At 39.7% G+C, this 23,775-nt stretch overlaps 1 protein-coding gene across 1 annotated transcript in view; it reads right to left on the minus strand.

Moving 5' to 3' along the window:
- Window positions 1-2,638: 2,638 nt before the first annotated feature.
- Window positions 2,639-23,775, minus strand: part of LOC132398293 (sodium-coupled neutral amino acid symporter 1-like) — a 104,023-nt gene continuing 82,886 nt past the window's right edge. The window contains exons 11-16 of the mRNA XM_059977496.1: window positions 20,496-20,575; window positions 20,284-20,384; window positions 11,225-11,343; window positions 10,334-10,475; window positions 10,122-10,219; window positions 2,639-6,121 (exon numbers count right to left, since the gene is read on the minus strand). Coding sequence (XP_059833479.1) covers window positions 6,005-6,121; window positions 10,122-10,219; window positions 10,334-10,475; window positions 11,225-11,343; window positions 20,284-20,384; window positions 20,496-20,575 — 657 coding nt within the window. The 3' untranslated portion in view covers window positions 2,639-6,004. The remainder of the gene's footprint in view (window positions 6,122-10,121; window positions 10,220-10,333; window positions 10,476-11,224; window positions 11,344-20,283; window positions 20,385-20,495; window positions 20,576-23,775) is intronic.

Consider the following 23,775-nt stretch of genomic DNA (forward strand, 5'->3'; position numbering starts at 1 on the left):
GGTGGCATTCAATGTTTTAGTATCAGCTACTTCCCCTCTGCTATCAGATTTCTGAATGGATATTCAGCCCATGAACCATACCTTACTTCTTTTAATTTTGCTTTCGTTTTGCTCTACCTACTTAATATAATTTCTCTATATTTCTTTTTGTAATTTATTGTTTTTTTTATTCTTGTGTATTACAATGTACTGCTGCCACAAAACAACAAATTTCAGAGCATACTGTGGTATTAAAACTGATTTTGATCAATTGTAGTAAATCTTTTCAAATAGTTCTAAACTCATTGGGTGGTTTACCTCAGAAGTGCTAATGCCGAAGAAGTAAATGAATAACTTCAGCCAAAATAATCCCACGAGTGCTGAAGGACATGTAGGGTCTGCTTATAAAGAACGTAGAAAATAGAACAGTGCACCACAGAAGCACTTGGTGTCTGGGCTGAACTTGATACCTAAATAATTATAGCTCTTTCACCTGCACTGATCCCAATCCATCCATTCCCTGCAAATTAATATGTCTTTGTAAAACCCTTTAAATGTCAGTATTGGATATATCTTCTGCCACCCTCTTCAGGCACCTAGCAGTCTGTGCTACTTGCCTCAAACATCTCCCTCAAACATATACCCTCTCATCTTAAATATATGTCCTCTATAATTTGACATTTCTAAGCTGGGAAAAACATTCTGACTCTGCATTCTATCTATGTCTCTCATAGACACTATATAAGTTTTTGTATGGTTTCCCCTCAGTCTCCACAGCTCTTGAGAAAACAACCAAAGTTTCACCGATATCTACTTTTACCTCATACCCTTCAGTTCAGACAGCAACTCAGTAAACCTCTTCCGCCCTCATTTCAAAGCCATCATATCCTTCCTGTTACAGGCTGAACATAATTTTAAAACATTCTGATGTCTATTTTATGTATGTCCCTCTTTATTGTCTAAACTTTTATCAGATGTGCTCTTAGAAGTGCCCATTATCAGATGTGCCCTTTGCTCCAGAGAGAAGAACCCAACTTTGCCCAACCTCACCTTATAGCTCCTACCTCTAATCTGGAGGGTGGTTCAAATACAGTTTTCACTCAGAAGTGGCTGGTGAGAGTGTGGAACAAGCTGCCAGCAGAAGTGGTGGATGTGGATTTGATTTCAATATTTAAAAGAAATTTGCATATGTACATAGGTGGGAAGAGTGTGGAAGGCAATTGTCAGAGTGCAGGTAGATGGGACTGGGCAAAATAATAGTTTAGCATGGACAGGATGGGGCAAAAGGCCTGTCGTGTTCTATGACTCTCTGATTCTAGGCAGCATCATGGTAACCCTCTTCTCTACCGTTCAAAAGTTTCCACATCCTTCCTGTATAAGATTACCAGAGTTGCACGCTAAAATTTTAGATATCTACAACATGACTTCCTTACTCTTATCCTCATTTTTCCATTTTTGAATATTTTTTCCATTCAAGGGCCTTGGTGTTTCCATACAAGGCAAACAATGATGTGACCAATCAATATAGGCTCCACCACATATCTATGGAAGTTTGCCAAAGTTTTAGATAACATACCAAAACTTTGAAAAATTCTAATAAATTAAGACACACTGCCATGCTTTCTTCATAATGGCACTTTATGTGCTGGCCCAAGACAGGTCCTCTGAAATGATAACACAGAAGAATTTAAAGTTGCTGACCCTTTCCACCGCTGATCCCCCAGTGGGGACTGGCTCATGGATCTCCAGTGTCCTCTTCCTGAAGTCAATAATCAGCTATTTAGTCTTGATGATATTGAGTGAGAAGTTGTTGTGGCACCACTCAGCCAGATTTTCAATATGCTGATTCACCACCACCTATAATGTGGTCAATGACAGTGTATTGGCAGCAAATTTAAAAGTGCCATTGGGGCTGTGCTTAGCTCACAGTCATAAGTGAGTGGAGCAGGGGGCTAGGCACACAGCTTTTTGGTGCACCTATACTGATGGAGATTGTAGAGGAGCTGTTGTTGCCAATCTGAACTGCAGGTGAGAAAATTGAGGATCTAATTGTACAATGAGGTATTGAGGCCAAGGTTTTGAAGTTTATTCGTTAGTTTTGAATGGGATAAAGGTATTTATAAATCATTGATTAAAATTACCTTGCTTAAAATTACCATGGCACATGAGAGAATTGTTTAGAAGATTATCACCAATTTGAGCACATCCTTTAGTGTGAAGGAGACATCAAGGAAGACATGAAATATGATCATGTATTTTATATAACTTGCATCGAATCCCCAATCTTCAATGATATTTGATTGAAATTGGATCACCTACTGCACTAGACCATGACAGTGCTATCTCAGTGCATTGTGATGTTCTTACTGAAAATGATGAAAGGATCATTTAGTTGTATGGCCTCTCCAAAGGGGAAACATGAAAATATGCAAGTACTTTAATCAAATCTCAAAGATTAACAGCCAAATTAACCAATCACATGGCAGAAAAGAACTGACTACAGTGTGGAAATTTTAATATCAGAATAAAAGTATCCTTATACAATTTAAGTATAGAATATTTCTTTATTGACATATGGGTTTAAAAAGTTCAAATAATAATATAAGTTTTGATATTGCATTTATTTCAATGTATGCAGTTCATTTTCATAAATAATGGAAAAAGCAAAGTACCTTTTTAAACATGATTGCAGATACAAAATTCCAAAATTTTCCCCAAAACCAATAAAATTTTTTCTGAATTGCAAGTGCATATACAACATTTCAACATCAATAAAAAAAATTTAGACTTATTTCCAAAGCAGTACTCCAAACTAAAACCAATAAAAGCATTTCACAGAAGCAAATTTATATATAACTTAAAAACATATCAAAATTCTATATCCTATTGTAAGATATTTACATATTGAAAACTGCATAATGTACTAGATCTAATTACACATCTGCTAGGAACAGAAATTCATTGAAATTGTAATTCTTCAAATCATTATAGAAATGTTACCTAACCTCAAAAACAAAGTATGAAGTGTGATTGATAAGTTTGTGGCCCAAGGTAGAAGGAGTCCATTTTAGAAAACCTAGCACATTTATTTTTCAACATTGTCCCCTCCTACATTTACACACTTTGTCCAGCAGTTGTGGATCTTGGACCTCCAGAAAGTGTCCTCAGATGGATGATTGATAAGTTCATGGCCGAAGGATATGAGTTATACAGCTCGCATTACATGCACATGCAGTTCAACTCTGACTGATTATGCGAAAAGATTGAAGTCAATAATTCATCACTTAATAACTCATCAGGGGTGTTTGATAAGTTCGTGGACTAAGGAGAAGGAGATAAGCTATTAACATTTACTGGCTGTGTCTCCACCATCATAAGAGTGGCAAAGAGACTTAGGAGTCCTAGTGCAGCATTCCCTTAGCTTGCAGGTTGAATCAGTGGTAAGGAAGGCAAATTCAATGTTCGCATTTACTTCAAAAGAATCAGAATTAGAATCAGGTTTAATATCACTGGCATATGTCATGATATTTATTGTTTTGAGGATATATAAAACCAAGGATGTAATGCTGAATGCATTAGTCAGACCTTATTTGCAGTATTGTGAGCATCATTGACCCATTTGTAAGAATCTTTGTATCATCTGCAAACTTGGTAACAAAGCAGGTAAAAATTATATAAGTAAAAGTGTGTTTCATAGGTATGTATTTTGAGATTGTAATTAGATGATTATGTATCCTAATGTTCCAAGACCCATTACTTCCTTAAAACAAATATTACAAGACCATGAGACGTAGGAACAGTATTAGGTCATTCAGCCCATTGACTTTTCTCTGCCATCCTCTCAACCCCACTATCCTGCTTTATATAGAACAGGCCCTTCAACCCACAATGAACTACTCCAAGATCAATGTATCTCTTCCCTCCCACATAGCCCTGCATTTTTCTTTGATTCATATGTACCTATCTAAGAGTCTTTTAAGTGTATTTGCCACTACCACCAACCCTGGCAACTCATTCCACATACCTACCACTCTCTATTTTAAAAAAAACTACCTCTGAAATTCCTCCCATATTTACCCCAACACCTTAAAGTTACATTCTCTTTTATTAGCTACTTTCACCCTGGGAAAAACTGTCTGTCTATCTGCTCTATCTGTGCCTCCTATCATCTAGTACATCTCTGTCAAGTCACCTCTCATTCTCCTTCGCTCCAAAGGGACAAACCCTAGTTCACTCAACATATCCCCAAAGAATTCATTCATGCTCATGGGGCATGGTCTGCTTCTCAAAAAGCCATGTTAACTATCAAACCAAATGCATGTAAAATCTTGTCTTTAAGAATCTTCTTCAATAGTTTGCCTGCCACTACTCTAAGACTCACAAGTCTGTGATTCCCAGGGCTATCTATTACCTTTGTTAAACATTTGCCACCCTCCAGTCCTCTGGCATTACTCCTGTGACTAGTAAGGATGCACAACAAAGTCTTTCCTTGCTGATTTGCTGTATATCAATGATTTAGATGATGGAATAGTTGGCTTTGTTGCCATGTTTGCAGATAATATGAAGATTAGTTAAGGGGCAGTAGCATTGAGGAAGCAGGTAGGCTGCAGGTGGACTAGTTGAATAGTAGATTAGTAGAATGGGCAAGAAAGTGGCAAATGAAATACAATGTTGGAAAATGCATGGTCATTGACTTTGCTAGTAGAAATAAATGAACAGATTATTTTCAAATTGGGAAGAAAATTCAAAATTCACAGATGCAAAGGGACTTGGGAGTCCTTGTACAGAACACCATGAAGGTTAACTTGCAGGTTGAGTTGGTGGTGAGGAAGGCAAATGCAATTCATTACAAGAGGTCTAGAATACAAGAGCAGGGATGTGATGTTGAGGGTTTATGAGGTGCTGCTGAGGCCTCACCTTGAGTATTGTGAACAGTTTTGGGCTCATCTAAGGAAAGATGTACTGGCATCGGAGTTCACAAGGATGATTCTCAGAATGAAAGGGTTATCATACAAGGAACATTTGATAGCTCTGAGTCTGTAATCACAGGAATTTAGAAGATTGGAGGGGGCAGAAGAAATCTCGTTGAAACTTTTTGAGTGTTGAAAGGCCTAGACAGAGTAGATGTGAAAGGATGTTTCCTATGGTGGGGAAGGCTAAGGCAAAAGGGCACAGCCTCAGGATAGAGGGGTGTCCATTTAAAACAGAATTGCAGACAAATTTCTTCAGCCAGAGGGTGGTGAATCTGTGGAATTTGTTGCCAAATGCAGCTGTGGACAGGTAGTTGGGTGTATTTAAGGCAAAGATTGATAGGTTCTTGATTGGACAGCATCAAAGGTTACAGGGAGAAGGTTGGGGAGTGGGGTTGAAGAGGAGGAAAAAGGATTAGCCGTGATTGAACAATGGAGTAGACTAGATGAGCCAAATGGCCTAATTCTGCTCCTATGTCTTATGGTCTTATAATACGGCCTTAAGTGCATTCCTGCACAGCTTAGATTTATCAATATTGACAAGAGTACCAAGAATGTGTTATTTGCTAATTTGTTCATGTTTCATGACAACATTTCAAACCCTGTTGAGATGGAAGTTATTTCCTTGATTGATGAACAATATATGCCATTTTACAATAGATTTCAAAGATGATGTGGAAATTTTTAAGGTATAAAGTAGCATACAGAATGTAAATGCCCTTTAAATAATTAAAATGGAATAATTAGCAAAATGGATGGAGATTACTGTAAATAATCACAGGCTAGAATTTCAGTATCAAACCACTGTCAGATATTTTAAAATCAGTAATTATGGACAAATATTTTAAATTATTGTTTATGATAGTGAACTTTTTAAAACATTCTGTTCTGGTGCAGCGGGTTCACAGTAGTCTGTTGGCATTATCATACAAATTGTAGCAGGTAAGCTACCACGTGTGACAATTCCTGGTTAATCAATCAAATTTTTCAATGAGTAGTACTTCATTGTGCACTCTGGACTGGCAACAAATCTTCTCAGATTACAAGTGCCAGTGTCATTTTGAGCAGTTTTCCATGATTGAGGAGTTGCTATGTCTTTCATTCCATTCAAGAATGACCAGTGGCAGAGTAGTGATCATAAATATTATCCCAACAAGGAGAAATACTACAACCTAGAAAACAAATGTTAAAAGGTGAGTTTCTCCTCCATTGATAGGATAAGTGAAAATGATAATTTCATAACAATATTCACATCAGACCCAGTGTTTGACTCCTTGAAAGTAGCTGTAACAGGTAGATAGGGTCGTAAAGAGAGCTTTGGCACATTGGCCTTCATAAATCAAAGTATTGAATACAGTATTCTCCAGTTCTGATGAAGGGTCTCAGCCTGAAACATCCACAGTATACTCTTTTCCGTAGAAGCTGCCTGGCCTGCTGAGTTCCTCCAGCATTTTGTGTGCTTATTGAATACAGGAGTTCGGATGTTCAGTTGAAGTTGTGTGCAGTTCTGCTCACCTACCTACCAGCGAGGTATTATTAAGACTGAAATAATGCAGATAAAATTTGCAAGGATGTTGCCAGTGACTTGAGGACCTGAGTTATAGGGAAAGTTGAATAAGTTAGATTTTTATTCCCTAGAGCGTAGGGGAATGAGGGGAGATTTGATAGACGTATACAAAAGTATGAGGGGTATTGGCCGGCTTTTTCCACTGAGGTTGGGTGAGACAAGTACTAGAGGTCATAGATTAAGGGTGAAAGGTGAAATGTTTAAGGGGAACATGAGGGAGAACCTCTTCACTCAGAGAGTGGTGAGTGTGTGGAACAAACTGCCAGCACATGTGGTGGATATGGGTTCAATTTCAATACTTAAGAGAAATTTGGATAGGAACATGGATGGGAGGGGGTGGAGGGCTGTGGTCTGGGTGTGGGTGATGGGACTAGACAGAATAACAATTTGGCATGGACCTGTTTCTGTGCTGTAGTGTACAAGATAATGGAAGTCATTGATCATGTGGATAGCTAGAGGCTTTTTCCCAGTGCTGGAATGGCTAGCATGAAGGGGCATAGTTTTAAGGTGTTTGGAAATGGGTACCAAGGGATGTCAGGGGTAGGTTTTTCCACACAGAAAGTGGTAGGTGCATGGAATGCTCTGCCTGCAGTGGTGGTGGAAGCAGATACAAGGGGTCTTTTAAGAGTCGCTTAGATAGGTATTTGGGGATTAGAAAAATAGAGGGCTATGCGGTAGGGAAATTCTAGGCAGTTTCGAGAGTAGGTTACATGGTCAGCACAACAAGGGTCTGTAATGTGCTGTAGATTTCTATGTTCTTATTGCCTATGTAGTATTCTATACTCTATAGGTGAAATCAACTTTGTGGGATTTGATGTGTATTTTTGGAAAGAGATGACTAGAAATTTATTGCTAAAAATTGGTGTGAGGTGCTTATTTAGTAGCAGGGGAACATTGTGGCAAGGCTCAGTAGATAAAATTAGTGCCTCACTCCTCCAACAATTAGAGTTCAATTTTGATCGTGTGCTGACTATGCAGTTCGCACATACTCCCTGTACTTTTCTATCACGCTCCTTACACATTCCAAAAGGTACACAGCAAGCATAAACTGCAAGCATATAATGTTGCAGTCTCTTCTTGAAACTGACTGAGGACTGAATATTGGTCTAAATACTCTTTCTAACTTTTTCAAAGGGGTGCCATGAAATCATGGGAGATCACGGTAGTGATCATGGGAGATCACGGAAGTTAGTGTGATGCTATCACAGCCGGGGCATTTTAGAGCTTAGATTCCAATTCTGACACAGTCTGTAAGGTGCTTCTATGATCTCCCCATAACCATGTGGGTTTCCTCTGTCTGCTCTGATTTCCTCCTAGTTCAACTATGTACCAGTTAATAGGTAAATTGTCCCGTGATTAAGCTAGTGTTAGGCTAGTAGGTTGCTGGGCAGTGCAGTTCATGGGGCTTATAGGGCTTATAGGCTTATGTTCCATGCTGCATCTCTAAATAAATAAATAGATAGATAGACAAGGGTTTGATATCTCATCTGAACAGTGAATATCCCTTCATGCTGGAGTGGAAGCATCAACTGAGATTTTGTGATCAGATCTCGAGACTTGAACGCCGTATAAAAGTGAGAGTGTGATGAACTGACCATGGCTATGCAGGTACCTCTGTTGTTCTGATTGTACAACAGCAATAAATCAATTTATATGGCCTGAAGCATCAGTGGATAGATTTCAAAACTAAAATATGAAGTTCAGTAAATAACTTTGCTCATAAATGGAAGGATATGGACAATGCGTAGGCAGAAGGGATTAGATTACTCAGCATGGCATTGTGGGCTGATGGACCTGGTCCTCCGCTGTACCTTTCTATGTTTAATTCTGAATGTTGAATTCTACAAGAGGAAGATGATATTCACGAATAAAAGGATGAGAATTAATGGTAGCAGTAAATGATCAAAGCAAACCATTTTGTTTACAAATTAATAATGCCTTTCTGAATGGGTGATATTGGAGTGCACACTGATTCCGAGATTCTTTTTCACACGACATTAGAAATACAATTAGCAATAGTCAAGTCCATTCAGAAAAGATCACATGAAACACAGGGTTTTTTATGTTGAGAGATGCAAAACAAATTTGTATCAAATCATCCTAATCTACAGTTAATTTCAAACAATCACAGTGATTAAGGGGTATGAAGAAATAAATGTGAAAAGTGGAATTGTTGTCCTCAAGGCATCTGTGTGCCAATTTCAATGTTTGTTATAGTCAGGGGTCGTAATGGGGACAAACTCCCACTACCTATTAAATACTCCCAATGGCATGAGGCTGAACTAGTCAACCAAGTCAAGCTCCTGGCCTTCACATGTGGCTTAGCTACTAACCATTTCTACTGACAGGAGGAGGGGCAAAGGTAGGTTACTGGTACTTTGAAACCAGTCACTTCGGGCAGATGGGGATCGTCAACAATGGTTAGCAGCTCATCTGGAAGGAAAACTGATTTCAAACCTCCACTGCCTTGTGGCTATGCTCACTCACGGGGAATGATTTGGGAGTAAATTTGGAGGGAGAAATCTGGAGGTGGAGTCCCTAAGGCAGTCCTACATTGAGTTCAATGCTAACTGGCAACTCCTGTGATGCAGCTGGTACCAAACTGTATCGATCTGTGCCGTTCTTTTGGGTTCATCAGATACGTGAAGACGGGGAGCTTGCTGCATGCGCAACAGCTTGCGTATCTAGACAACTAGGATGCCACATCCATGGTTGACTCTGACCGTTGGCCTCACTCACTCACCAATTTTTGCATAAGGTGCAAAAAAAAGAGGGGAGATTTGACAGAAAATTATGAAAGGTACAAATAAGGTAAACGTAATCAGGCTTTTCCCACTGAGGTTGGGTGAGACTAGAACTGGAGATCATGGGCTAAGGGTGAAAGATGAAATGTTCAGAAAACATAGAAAACCTACAGCACAATACAAACACTTTGGCCCATAATGCTGTGCTGAACATGTACTTACTTTAGAATTACCTAGGGTTACCCATAGCCATCTATTTTTCTAAGCTCAGTGAATCTATCCAGGAGTTTCTTAAAAGACCCTAACGTATCTGCCTCCACCACCATTGCTGGCAGCCCATTCCACACACTCACCTCTCTCTGCGTAAAAAAACTTACGCCTGACATCTCCTCTGTACTTATTTCCAAGCAGCTTAAGTCTGTGTCCTCTAGTGCTAGTCATTCCAGCCCTGGGAAAGAGCCTCTGATTATCCACACGATCAATGCCTCTCATCATCTTATGTTTAAGAGGAACATGAGGGGGATCTTATTCACTCAGAGGGTGGTAAGAGTGTAGAATGAACTGTTATCAGAAGTGATGGATGCAAGTTGAATTTAAACATTTAAGAGAAATTTGGATAGGTACATGGATGGGAGGGATGTTGAGGGCTATAGTCCCAGTACAGTTTGATGGGAGTAGGCAGATAAATGGTTTGGCACAGACTAGATGGGCTGAAGGGCTTGTTTTTGTGCTGTAGTGTTGTATGACTCTAGAATAATATTTTTAAAATAATAAAATCGGATTATTCAATATAAAACCAGAATTTAACATACACATTCAGAATTAATCAAATTGATTACATGTTATATAAAGGGTACCTACGCCAATTTTCTGGAATTTTCCCAGACACTTGTTCTTCACAAGCTTTAAATATAACAAGGCAGGAAGAATGAATATCAACATATTAGCAGACGTTGAGCCTGTAAGACAGAAATACACATGTTTGAACACAGCACAACAAAAATTAAATGAAGTTACTGAAAATTATATTGGAACATAGGGTAAATTTATGCAGAAATAATATCACAACCTACCAACAACAGCAAATACATCCTTTATTGTTGGGATGTATATTACAGAAATATTAACAAGAGTTAGCAGAAAGACTGTGACTGCAACATGTTGAATCCAGTTGAATTCTGCCTTGAAAAACAACAAGCCAATTGAAAGGCGGACCTATGTAAATAGAAGTTACAAACAAGTATTTAGAAAATTTCAGAGTTGTTAATTACCACCACACTAAAACTATACACAAATCCATCTTAAATGATTTCATAATCATTTTCAGCATGAATAGTTCAGGCAAGGTATGAAAGACGTTCTTTACTAGTTCAAATCAATAAATTTAAGTTTCATCAAAAATAGCTCTCATTAATGTCTGAATACATTCCTGACTGACAGTATTAGCCACATTCAGCCCTTTGTGTTTCTAAACTTCAGTTCTACTGGTGCCCATTAACGGAAAAGCCTACAAGAAGTAGGGGGAGGGGATTCAGACCCGTCATTACAGGGTAAGCCTTCTCTACCATTCAGCACATCTAGATGGAGCGCTACCACAAGAAAGCAGCATCCATCGTCAAGGGCCTCCACCATCCATGCCTTGCAGTCTTCTCACAGCTGCCATTGGAAAGGTGGTATGGGAGCATTCCCCCTTCCAAGAGCAGTCCTGGCCACAATAATCAGTGGAATGCTGGTCAATCCTTACAGTGTTGCAGATTCCAGCATCTGCTGCCTCATTTGATTCCAGTCTGTGCAACAAAGGCAATAAATTTAACAACAGTAAAAATGCATGAAGTGGTGCCATTTGAGGAACTGAACTGTCTCAGACTGAACTCACCTACTGGCAAAACTACTGGATTGGATAATTAGGCAGTGGTGTTCATTTGGAACAAATCTGTAAAACTGATTGACTCATGAGTACTCACAGTGAACAGAAGGACTGGCACTGTCAGTATTACTGCTATAATGACAGCCAAACGAATTAGCAAAATCAGTTTGTCACTGGGATCCGTGTAAGAGTGAAGCAGCTCTTCTTTAACACTGCCTGTGTGAAAAAGGAAACAAAGTAATCAGAAGTTGTCATTGTTTTCATTAGCACTGGATTAATTTTCAAAGTGTAAACCTGTTCGGACAGCCTGAATCTGGAATGCATTCTCTGTGCAGTTTCCGACATGCTGGAGACATAACTCTACAAGCGACCTCATGAAATGGAGCAGGCTTTGAAGGAAGGCTAAGCCTCAGAAGTTGCAACATGGGGCTCCACCAATGGACTACCACAATGGCTCTTTGGTAGCTATGGACTCTCCATAATCATCTCTGATCAACGGAGACACTGAATGATTACACAAACAGGTAACTTGGATCTAAACAGAACATAAACAAATTTTCCTTGTTGGAATTAAATTCTCCTTCTATCTCATTACTTTAAAACAAATTCCTTTAAATGTAAATGCTTATTTCCAATAGAAATGCCACAAAATACAAGGCATCAGATCGCTGTTTGTACTTAAATCTGTACAGCAGAAAATCTTCTGAAGGAACACCACACAGGTTTTCTGTGCAGTTTCCAACAATATAATTCCCAAAGCTGCCTTATGAAATGGAGTGGGCAAGACTCATGTGTGAAATATTAATATAAATACAAAGGATGAGGAAAACTATTCAGCTATTCTTATCTTGTCACCACTCTGATAGAAAGAGATGTGATAGCTTTAAGGGTAAAGCTGACACAATGCACACCAAATGCATCTGGCCCCTCACCCTACTCCTGGTCTCAGAAGTGTTGTAAAGCTGACACAATGTACACTGAGTGCATTTGGTCCCTCAGCTGAAGACAATCCAGTACTCCTGGTCTCAGAGGTGCAGTGGGAGGTCTGACTTCCAGCTCATTCAGTATTGCCATGTTGTAGGGTGTATTTTAAGAGTTGAAGCCCAGAATTCGCTGACATACGGAGCCCACTGAAGCACCACTGTTATCTAACTTAATCGCCAATTCCCTTTACAGTACAAAAATATAGAGTCATTTTAGCTCAATAACAAAACTGATTCTTGAAGCATTCATTTGGGGATATTGAAGTATATCCCATCTAAAAATTTTGTTTGAAGATAAATGACCATTTTTTAATTTTCTAATTTAATGCAATGGCCTCTCTAAACCCAGTTATAACATTCATAAATCTCAGCATTTCTTCATTCTGAGCTGGACTGAATAAGAAAAACTGCATTTGAATTTTGATTATAAATCTAGTTTTGCTTTGTGGTTTTTGGCTTCAACAAAAGTCATAAATACTTTTGATCAAAGTCCGTAGAATTAGGAGGATGACAGTGCCTAACGGTGACTCCTTTGCTTGTGTCTTTGGAAACAGCTCTATTTCTATCTTTAATATTTCTTTTTTCCCTTTTGAAAGTTCTTTTGGAGACCCTGACCTGGAGTTACATGCTGACTTTGGTTCTTTGCAGGAATGGGACCTGCTCTCAGAGCCTCACGACCAGCTGCTTTTCAATATACCAAGGACACGGCCTGGAAGACTAGTGCATCTTCAGGGTGCCAGACTTTCATGTCTCTGGAAGCTTCTCTGCTCAAACCAGAGTTCTTTGGGCACAGAGCTCAGAAAAAGTGAAGCAACGGACTTTTAACACCATAAACCAGTGAACTGCTTTGTTATGTTTCCCCTCTCAGGGACTCTTCTTTTTCCCTTATTCCCTTATTAGGGAGAGGGAGAGCCTGTAGTATGACGAATTACCAGGTGAATGAGTATTTGTCTCTGCAAGTCTCTGTCTTTATTGATGCTTAGCTGCGTGCTGAGTGTTCAGTGGGGGTGCTGCTGCTTTTGTGCTGGTAGGGGAGGGGAGTCAATTCTTTGCTGCTGCTTTTGTGTGCAGGGGGAGCTGAGGGGGTGCTTTGGGGTTCTAACATTTAACTGTCATTCATTCTTTGGAACAATCCTCTTTCTGTGGATGTTTGTGAAGAATTCAGGATGTATATTGTATACATTTCTCTGACATTAAATGGACCTATTGAAACCTATTAAGAATTCTTCACTTCAAACAAAATCATTGAACAAAATAACTTAATATAATATAGCTAGAGATAGTATAGACTCATATTCGTGCTTGCGTTCTGGCAAATGCCTGCCTCAGCTTCAATTGTTCTCTGGAAGGCAAATTGTCATCTTGAGTTTTGCTGATTTGACTTTAACATATATTTTCTTATGAACTTAAAAAATACAAGGAAATCTTGGGCATGCTCCACCATGCAATAACATCATAGCTAAATTATTGCCTAAGCAGCACATCCTACACCTATATCAAGCTCTTTAATTTCCTAAATATCTAAAAATCTATCCTTTCCTGATAAAGAATCATACAGCATACAGACTAGTCCTTCAGTCTACTCTGCCCATGACCAGTATTGAGACTCAAAAATATTCAATAGGGTGGTCCTTCAGTCTACTCTGCCCATGACAAATATTGATACTCATCAATATTCAATAGGGTGGCATGATGGTACGGTGGTTAGTTACAGCGATTACTAATCAGGGTACAATCCAGTCATTGTCTGTCGGGAGTGTGTACATTCTCCCTGTGTTCACATTGGTTTCCTTTGAGTGCTGCAGTTTCTTTCCATGTTCCAAAGATGTATGGTTAGGGTTAAGAGTTATGGGCAAGCTATGGTTGGCTCCAGAAGGGTGGTGATACTTATGGGCAGCACAGAACTATTCAAAGATAAAGGCAGTGGGGGGAATTGAACTCTGAATGCTTGTACTGTAAAGTGTTGTGCTAACTATGACGCTGCCATGCCACCCATATTGTCAACAACACCACTCTTGTCATTCTTACCTCTTCAAAAAATGTGATCAAATTACCTTTCTTTCACTTATTCCGAATGTTTTCCATCAGATTTTTTTTAATAACCTCAAGGACATTTCAGTGATGTTAGACACGCAGGCCTCCAATTACCTGGCATATTCATGCAGCCCTTTTTAAATAAGGTACCACATTTATTAATGAGGATTTTAAGATTCTTTGAGGACTCCTCCCTTCCCTACAATAGTAGCTGGGACATATTTCATCAGACCTTGGTACTTTATCTACATATAGTCCTGCAAGTATTATGTTTTTATTGGCAAGTTGTTCTAGACTTTCACCATAACCCTCCCCAAGTTATTTAACCAAAGTAATTATCTCTAATGAATATAGCCAAGAAGTATTAATTTAAGGATTCACCCATATCCATTGGCTCCAAGCACAGGTTAACCCTACAGCCTCCAATATGCCATACTGTTATTCTGGTTACTATGTGCCTTTAATTTACTTATGAAAAAAATAGGGTTTTTCTTTAAATCTTTTCTGCCAGTGATAATCTGTGCTTCCTCTCATCTGTCCTGATAGTTTTTTGCAGGCACCTCCTACATTTCCTACTCCCTCATTGACCCTCCCAAGTTTTCAATTCTTTAGATTGGTTACAATCTTTCTTTCTTTTTTCTAACCCCCAATATTGCTTCACATTCAGGAATCTTGGTCCGTATCTTTTATTCTCATGCAAACATGATGACCTTAAATCCTCAATAATTCACTTTTGAATAACTTCAATTTGTCAGAGGTAGATGAGTGCAAGCATCCCACTTTTCCCATTTCCAATCTTATGAAACTAAATCAGCCTTTCCTTGATTTGGGCAGGAGAACAGGGATGAGAAATATAATGGATCAGCCATGATGGAATGGCAGAGCAGATCAAATTGACTAATTCTGCTCCTATGTCTTAACATCTTTCAGTGTTAAAGGAGCAGAAATGAGGCAAATCAGAGAGGGCTGTATATACGGTTCAACTTTCCCAATATTAACTGGAATTGCCTCAGTGTGAAGGAGGAAGATCTTTACAGTGTTTCCAGGAAAGTCTGTTCAGTCAGTATGTGGAGAGTTGTACTAGAGAAAAGCCAGTACTGAAACTAATCATAAAGAACGGTAAAGAGGACACACAACATGTTTGCCATCATTGAGTACAAGAGTAAGGAAGTCAGTTTGTGCTTTATAAGGCCAAAAGATTTAGGAGCACAAGTAGGCCATTCGGCCCATCAAGTCTGCTCCACCATTCAATCATGGGCTGATCCACTTCATCCAGTCATCCCCTCTCCCCTGCTTTCACCCCATACCCTTTGATGCCCTAAAACTCAGGTTAAGCTACACTTGAAGTTGTGTGTGCACACTATTACCTGTGGAAACTTTTGAAAGGACACAGAAAAGGTTTACCATGCTGCAGCCTCAATTAGAGGGTAAGAGCAATTCCAGTCCATCCTTAACCTTTTCCATAACCGACATGAAATTTACAGAGTTATGGTCACTCCCTCTAAAAGGCTGTCCAAGCTGACACTGCATTCACGGACCATAGAGCAGAATGTCTATGCTGAACACTATACCATATTCAAATAAGTCTCTTCTGCCTGTATGTTATTCTATATTCTAGTACATTCATGCATTTACCTAAAATCCCTCTTAAACTCAACTGCTTCCACAACTATCCCTGGCAACCTATTCTGTACACCAACCATTCTTTGTGTAAAAAGCTTGTTCAGCACTTCTGATAAACTTTCCCCTTCTCACCTTAAATACATGCCCTTTTATAATTGGCACTTCCACCTTTGGGTGAAAGATTTGGAGTGCCTACCTTATCTCTACTTTGCTTCAGTATTCACTACAGAAAAGGATCTTGGCGATTGTAGGAATGACTTACAGCTGACTGAAAAGCTTGAGCATGTAGATATCAAGAAAGAGGATGTGCTTTTGGAAAGCGTCAAGTTGGATAAGTCACTAGGACCAGACGAGATGTACCCCATGCTACTGTGGGAGGCAAGGGATGAGATTGCTGAGCCTCTGGTAATGATCTTTGCATCATCAATAGGGATGGGAGAGGTTCCGGAGAATTGGAGGGCTGCAGATATTGTTCCCTTATTCAAGAAAGGGAATAGAGATAGCCCAAGAAATTATAAACCAGTGAGTCTTACTTCAGTGGTTGGTAACTTGATGGAGAAGATCCTGAGAGACAGGATTTATGAACATTTGGAGAGGCATTATATGACTAGGAATTCTCAGCATGGCTTTGCGAAAGGCAGGTTGTGCCTTACGAGCCTGATTGAATATTTTGAGGATGTGACTAAGCACATTGATGAAAGTAGAGCAGAAGATGTATAGTATATAGATTTCAGCAAGGCATTTGACAAGGTACCCCATGCAAGGCTTATTGAGGCTTTTTCCCCAAGGGTGAAATAGCTAGCACAAGAGGGCACAGTTTTAAGGTGCTTGGAAGTAGGTATAGAGGGGATGGCAGGGGCAAGTTTTTTTTTATATACACGCAGAGAGTGGCGAGTGCGTGGAATGGGCAGCTAGCGATGGTGGTGGAGGCAGAAATGATAGGGTTTTTTTTAAAAGAGACTCCTGGATAGGTACATAGAAAAATAGAGGGCTATGGGTAAGCCTAGGTAATTTCTGAGGTAAGGACATGTTTGGCTCAGCTTTGTGGGCTGAAGGGCCTGTATTGTGCTGTAGGTTTTCTATGTTTCTATGTTTCTCATATTATAAAAACTTTTATCAGGTCTCCCATCAGTCACCAATGCTTTGGAGAAAATAACCCAACTTTCTCTACCTTTCCTTGCACCTCACGCCCTCTAATCTAGGTAGCAGCATGGTAAACCTCTTCTGTATCCTTTCAAAATTTTCCACGGTAATAGTGTGGCCAGAATTGTACACACAACACCAAGTGTAGCTTAACCTAAGTTTTATAAAGCACAACATGACTTCCTTACTCTTGTACTCAATGACAGCAAACATTCCTTATGATTAAGTCTAGTACTGGCTTTTCTCTGGTATGACTCTCCACATACCAACTAAAGAGACTTTCCTAGCAACACATTAGAAATTCTTCCCCTTTCCCACTATAGTTATTCCAGTTATTATTGAGAAAGCTCAATCCCACTACAGCCCTGTTTACTCCTCTTTGATTTGTATACATATCTGCTGCTCTAACTCTGAAAGATCGCAAGACCATAATCATAGGAACAGAAATAGGCCATTTGGCCAATTGAATCTGCCCCACCATTCCATCATAACTGATTCATTATCCATCTCAATCCCATTCCTCTGTCTTCTACCTGTAGCTTTTAACACCCTTACAAAAGATCCAAGGAAAGGGCATATAATGTAGTGAGTGGGAAATTGGATGATTGGGAAGTTTTTAAAATCCAACAAAAGCTAACTAAAAAGCCATAAGAAGGGAAAAGATTAAATATGAGGGCAAATTAGCCAACAATATAAAGCATGATACTAAAAGAATTTTCAGTTATATAAAGAGTAAAAGGGAGGTGAGGGTTGATATTGGACCACTGGAAAATGATGCTGGTAAGGTAGTAATGGGAGACAAAGAAATGGCAGATGAACAACTTTGTGGGCTGAAGGGCCTGTATTGTGCTGTGGGTTTTCTATGTTAACTTAATAAGTACTTTGCATTACTACAAAGGAAAACGTGCTAAGCAAACTGAAAGTTCTTAAGGAGGTTAAGTCACCTGGACCAGATGACTTGCATCTCAGTCCTGAAAGAGGTTGCTGAAGATATAGCAGATACGTTGTTTATGATCTTTCAAGAATCATTTGATTCTGGCATGGTTCCAGAGGACTGGAAAATTGCAAACGTCGCTCCACTCTTTAAGAAGGGGGGAAGGCAAAGAAAGGAAATTTTAGGCCAGTGACTGGGGAAGTATTGCAGTCCATTGTTATGGATGAGGTTTCAGAGTACTTGGAGGCAGTTGATAAAGTAAGTCAAAGTCAGCTTGGTTTCTGTGAAGGGAAATCTTGCTGACAAATCTGTTAGAAATCTTTGAGTAAGTAACAAGCAGAGTGGAGAAAGGAGAGGCAGTGGATGTCATTCACTTGGATTTTCAGAAGGCATTTGTTAAGGTGCCACTCGAGGCTGCTTAACAACATAAAATCCTATGGTGTTACATGAAAGATGTTGGCATGGATAGCAGAATGGCGGACAGGTAGACGGCAGTGCGTGGGAGGAAAAGGGGCCATTTCTGGTTGGCTGCCTGTGACTAGTGGTGTTTTTCAGGGGTCATTATTGAAACCACTATTTTTCACATTGTTTGTCAATGATTTATAAAATGGAATTGAAGGCTTTGTGGCAAAATTTGCAGATGATATAAAGATAGGTATTGGAATAGGTAGTGCTGAAGAAGCACAAAGACAAATTGGAAGAATGGGCAAAAAAATGGCATTTTGGTAAAAGGAACAAAATTGCAGAATATTATCTAAATAGAGTGAAAATTCAAACAACAGAGCTGCAGAGGGACTTGTGCAGGACTCCCAGAAGATTTATTTACAGGTTGAGTCTGTGGTAAAAAAAAAAGGCAAATGCTATGTTGGCATTCATTTCAAGGGACATAGAATATAAAATCAAGGAGATAATGCTGAGGCTTTATAAGACACTAGTCAGGCTGCACTTAGAGTATCTTCAACAGTTTTGGGCCCCATATCTCAGAAAGGGTATGTAGTCATTGGAGAGTCTAGAGGAGGTTCGTGAGGATGATCCTGAGAATGAAGGGGTTAACATGTGAGGAGTATTTGGCAATTTTGGGCTTGTACTCACTGGAATTTAGAAGAATGTGGGGGGATCTCATTGAAACCTTCTAAATGTTGTAAGGACTAGATAAGGTGGATGTGAAGAGGATGTTTCTTATGGATGGAGTGTCCAGAACTAGAGGGGATATTTTCAAAATTGAGGGACGATCCTTTAGAACAGAGGTAAGGGGGAATTGTTTTAGCCAGAGAGTAGCGAAACTGTGGAATGCTCTGCCACATACAGCTATGGAGGCCAAGTCCATGGGTATATTTAAGGTGAAAATTAATAGTTTCCTGATTGATCAGGGCATCAAAGGTTATGGCAAGAAGGCAGGTAGGATCCAGAATCAGCTATGATGGAATGGCAGAGCAGATTCAGTGGGCTGAATGGCAAAGTTCTGCTCCTATGTCTTAGTCCAGGGGTCCCCAACCTTTTCTGCACCACAGACTGGTTTAATATTGACAATATTCTTGCGGACTGGCCGATGGGGGGGTGCAAGGTGTTGTTAATCACAACCGGAATATAGGTAATAAGTCAACTATAAGTCACTGACAAGTGGCTAATACACTCAATTTTGTTTCTAAAAGGGTTTATCAAATAAATTTAAGATTACACAGCGCATATTTTCCTCACATGAATATAGTGATGTCAATTATATGTCATTTATAAGTCAATAGCATCATAACATTTTAAGTAATGTTTGGACATTAAACACACAGCACATATTTTCCTCATATGAACATATAAAATCATTACAACACACCAATATCGTTGAACCAGTGGGAGCCCTGGGCAAGATGGTCTCATCAAGCAGTGATGGGAGACAGCGATACTTGAAGGGGGTTCCTTGTGTCCAGTCTATTCTGCAATTTAGCTTTCGTTGCATTCATTGCAGAAAATCACACTTCGCAGAGATATGATGTTGGAAATGGAAGCAATGTTTTCAGTGCTTTCGTGGCTCAGGATATTCAGCCTTGACTTTGACCCAGAATGCTGGTAGAGATGTTATGTCAAACATACTTTTCAGACCACTGTCATTTTCAAGCTCAAGGAGTTGATCTTCTTCCTGTGCTGACATGAATGACTCACTGAGGACATTCACAAATGGGTCACGGACCCATTCCTTTGCATGTCTTGGGTCATTTGCGGTTGGGAAGTAACGCTCAAATTCTGTCAACAGCGAAGATAGGTGATCGCGCCCCAGCTGTGAGAAAGACAGTGCAGCCTCAGTCTCTCCTAAAATCCCAGCTCATATTGGGAACATGTCAAATATGCCCCTGTCCATTCGCTGTCACCACAGTTCTAGTTTTAAGTAATTTAAGATCAGAGGTTTAGGCTTAGACAAAAAAGGATTAAATATTTTATGACACTTACCAAAAAAAGTGAGATACCCAAAGATTGCTGTCAACAGGTACATGATTATCATCGATCCAAAGGAATAAACTGATACTAACTGCATTTTCTTGCATGAGTGACTAAAAGAGAAAGATTGTTTCATTTGTACTGAACCTCACAACACTTGCAAATATATATATATATGTTTGTACATTTTTGAAAATGAACATTTTTTAAAAGAGCACACTTACTTTTTAAGTTCACTATAGATGGGCAATACAGATGGATGGCAAACAAAAGCAAAGGCCATGGTCGGTAATGAGTAGACTGTCTGTACAGGAAATCAACATTTCAGAGTCAATCAGATTAAATTTGCTGAATTTACAGTATGCTGATTGATAATAAGACCCATCCCTCTCTGCCCCTGAATCAGCTTATTCAGGGAGCAGAAGGCAGTTCAATGACAATCACCAAATTATAAAAGAGGAATCATATTGAGTCTAGATTTGTCAGGTGTCTGTTCCTTATGGTAATAAAAGGGAAGTTTATGGCATACAGTGGTTTCATGGTGGTTTACAGGATGTCAACATCGATTTCAATCCAAATTTATAAGACCATAAGAGAGACCATAAGACATAGGAGCAGAATTAGGCCATTCAGTCCATAGAGTCTTCTCCGCCATTTCATTATGGCTAACCCTGGAGTCCATTCAAACCCATACACCTGCTCTCTCACCATTTCCCTTGATGCCCTGACCAATCAGGAATCCATCAACTTTCACTTTGAATATACCCACGGACTTGGCCTCCACCACAGTCTGTGGCAGAAAATTCCTGATTCACCACTCTTTGGCTAAAAAAAAAAATCCTCCTTACTTCTGTTCTAAAAGGTCGCCCCTCAATTTTGAGGCTGTGCTCTTTGGTTCTGGATACCTCCATCTCTCCACATCCACCTTATTTAGGCTTTTCAATATTTGGTAGGTTTCAATGAGATCCCCATACATTCTTCTAAATTCCAGTGAGTACAGGCTCAAAACTACCAAACACTCCTCATATGTGAACCCTCATTCCCAGCATAATCCTTGTGAACCTCCTCTGGACTCTCTCTAATGACAACACATCCTTGGAGATATGGGGCCCAGAACTGTTGACAATACTCCAAGTGCAGCCTGAATAGTGTCTTATATAGTTTCAGCATTATCTCCTTGTTTTTACGTTCTACTGTATTTTCCTTGAAATAAATACCAACATTGCATTTGCCTTCTTTACCAAAGACCCAACCTGTGAATTAACCTTCTGGGAGTCTTGCACAAAGATTCCTAAGTCTCTTTTCACCTCTGATGTTTGAATTTTCTCCCCATTTAGATAATAATCTGCACTATTGTTCCTTTTACCTAAATGCATTTTCATACATTTCCCAACACTGAATTCCATCTGCCACTTTTTTTTTGCCAATTCTTCCAATTTGTCTAGGTCCTGCTGTAATTGCATTGCTTCCTCAGCACTACCTACCCCTCCACCTATCTTTATATCATCTGTAAACTTTGCCACAAAGCCATCAATTCCACTATCTAACTCTTTGTCAAACAATGTGAAATATAATGATCCCAATACTGACCCCACTGACCCCTGAGGAACATCACTAATCACTGGCAGCGACTCAGAAAAAGCCACCTTTATTCTTGGTCACTGACTCTTGCCTGTCAGCCATTCCTCTATCCATGCCAGCGTGTGTGTGCAGTCCTCCGTTAGTCTCGATAGACCATGGATTTGTGCCTTGGAAAATTTCCAGGCCACAAGCCTGGGGAAGGTTTTTTTTTATGGAAGACTGGCAGTTTCCCAAGCTGCAAGTCTCCCCTCTCCACACCACTGATGTTGTCCAAGGGAAGGGCATTAGGACTTGGCACCGGTGTCGTTGCAGAGCAATGTGTGGTGCCTTGCTCAAGGCCACACACACAGCCTCAGCCAAGGCTCGAACTAGCGACCTTCAGATCACTAGACAAATGCCTTAATCAAATAATTGTGATACCTTTGTCAGGTCCATAGGGTTTTCATGACAAGATACGGAAGTAGATTACCAGGCCTTTCTTTCACACAGATACTGCTGCTGCCCAGGTTGGGACCCAGCTGGGTTTGAACTCAGGACCATCTGCCTTGAAGTCCAGTACTGATGCCACTACACCACCAGCTAGTCCCAGTGTATGCCAGTATATTTCCTATCATACCATAGGATTTTATCTTGTTAAGTAACCCCATGTGTGGTACCTTATCAAATGCCTTCTGAAAATCTAAGTAAGTGAAATCCACTGTGTCTCCTTTGTCCACCCTGCTTGTTACTTCCTTGAAGAACTCTAACAGATTTGTCAGGTAAGGTTTCCCTTTGCAGAAACCATGCTGATTTTGACTTATTTTATCATTAATCTCTAATTACTTCAAAACTTCATCCTTAGTAATGAACTCCAACTCTTTCCCAACCACTGAGGTTAGGCTAACTGTCCTATATTTTCCTTTCTTTTGTCTTCCTTCCTTCTTAAAAAGTGAAGTGACTTTGCAAATTTCCAGTCCTCCGGGACTATGTCAGATTCAAGTGATTCTTAAAAGATCATGACCAATGCTTTCGTTATCTCTTCAGCAACCTCTCTCAGGACTCTGGGATATAGTCCATCTGGTCCAAGTGTTTTATCCACCTAAGGACCTTTGAGTTTGCCTAGCACTTTTCCCCTTGTAATTGCAATGGTATTCACTCCTGCTCCCTGACACACACGGATTTCTGGCATACTGATAGTGGCTTCCACAGTAAAGACTGAAGCAAAGTACTTAAAGTTCATCTGCCATTTCTTTGTCCTCCATTAGTACCTCACCAGCATCATTTTCCAGCAGTCCAATATCAACTCTCACCCCCTTTTTACTCTTTATATAACTGAAAAAAAAAACTTTTGGCATCCTGCCTTATATTATTGGCTAGCTTGCCCTCATATTTCATCTTTTTTCCTGCTTATAGCTTTTTTGGTTGCCTTTGTTGGATTTTAAAAGCTTCTTTATCATCCAACTTCCCACCCACTTTTGCAATCGTATATGTCTTTTCCTTGACTTAAAAGCAGCCCATAACTTCCCTTGTCAGCTGCAGTTGTCTACCCCTGCCATTTGAAAACTTATTCTTCTTTGGGACATATCTATCTTGTGCCTTGTAAGCTATTCCCAGAAACTTCAGCCACCTGTATTCTGCGGTCATCCCCGCCAGTATCCTCCTCCAATCCACCTGGGCAAGCTCCTCTCTCATGCCTCTGTAATTCCCTTTATTCCACTGTGATACTGATACATGTGACTTGTGCTTCTCCCACTCAAACTGCAGTATGAATTCAATCATATTATGATCACTGCCTCGAGTCCTTTACATTAAGCTGACTAATAAGATCTGGGTTATTACACAACACCCAATCTAAGACAGACTTTTTTCTGGAAAGCTCAAGCACAAGCTGCTCTAAAAATCCATCTCAAACATCTGCAGTTGCTGGAAGTCCAAGTGACAAAC

This window comes from Hypanus sabinus, chromosome 8, assembly GCF_030144855.1.
Source record: "Hypanus sabinus isolate sHypSab1 chromosome 8, sHypSab1.hap1, whole genome shotgun sequence".
Lineage (NCBI taxonomy): Eukaryota > Metazoa > Chordata > Chondrichthyes > Myliobatiformes > Dasyatidae > Hypanus > Hypanus sabinus.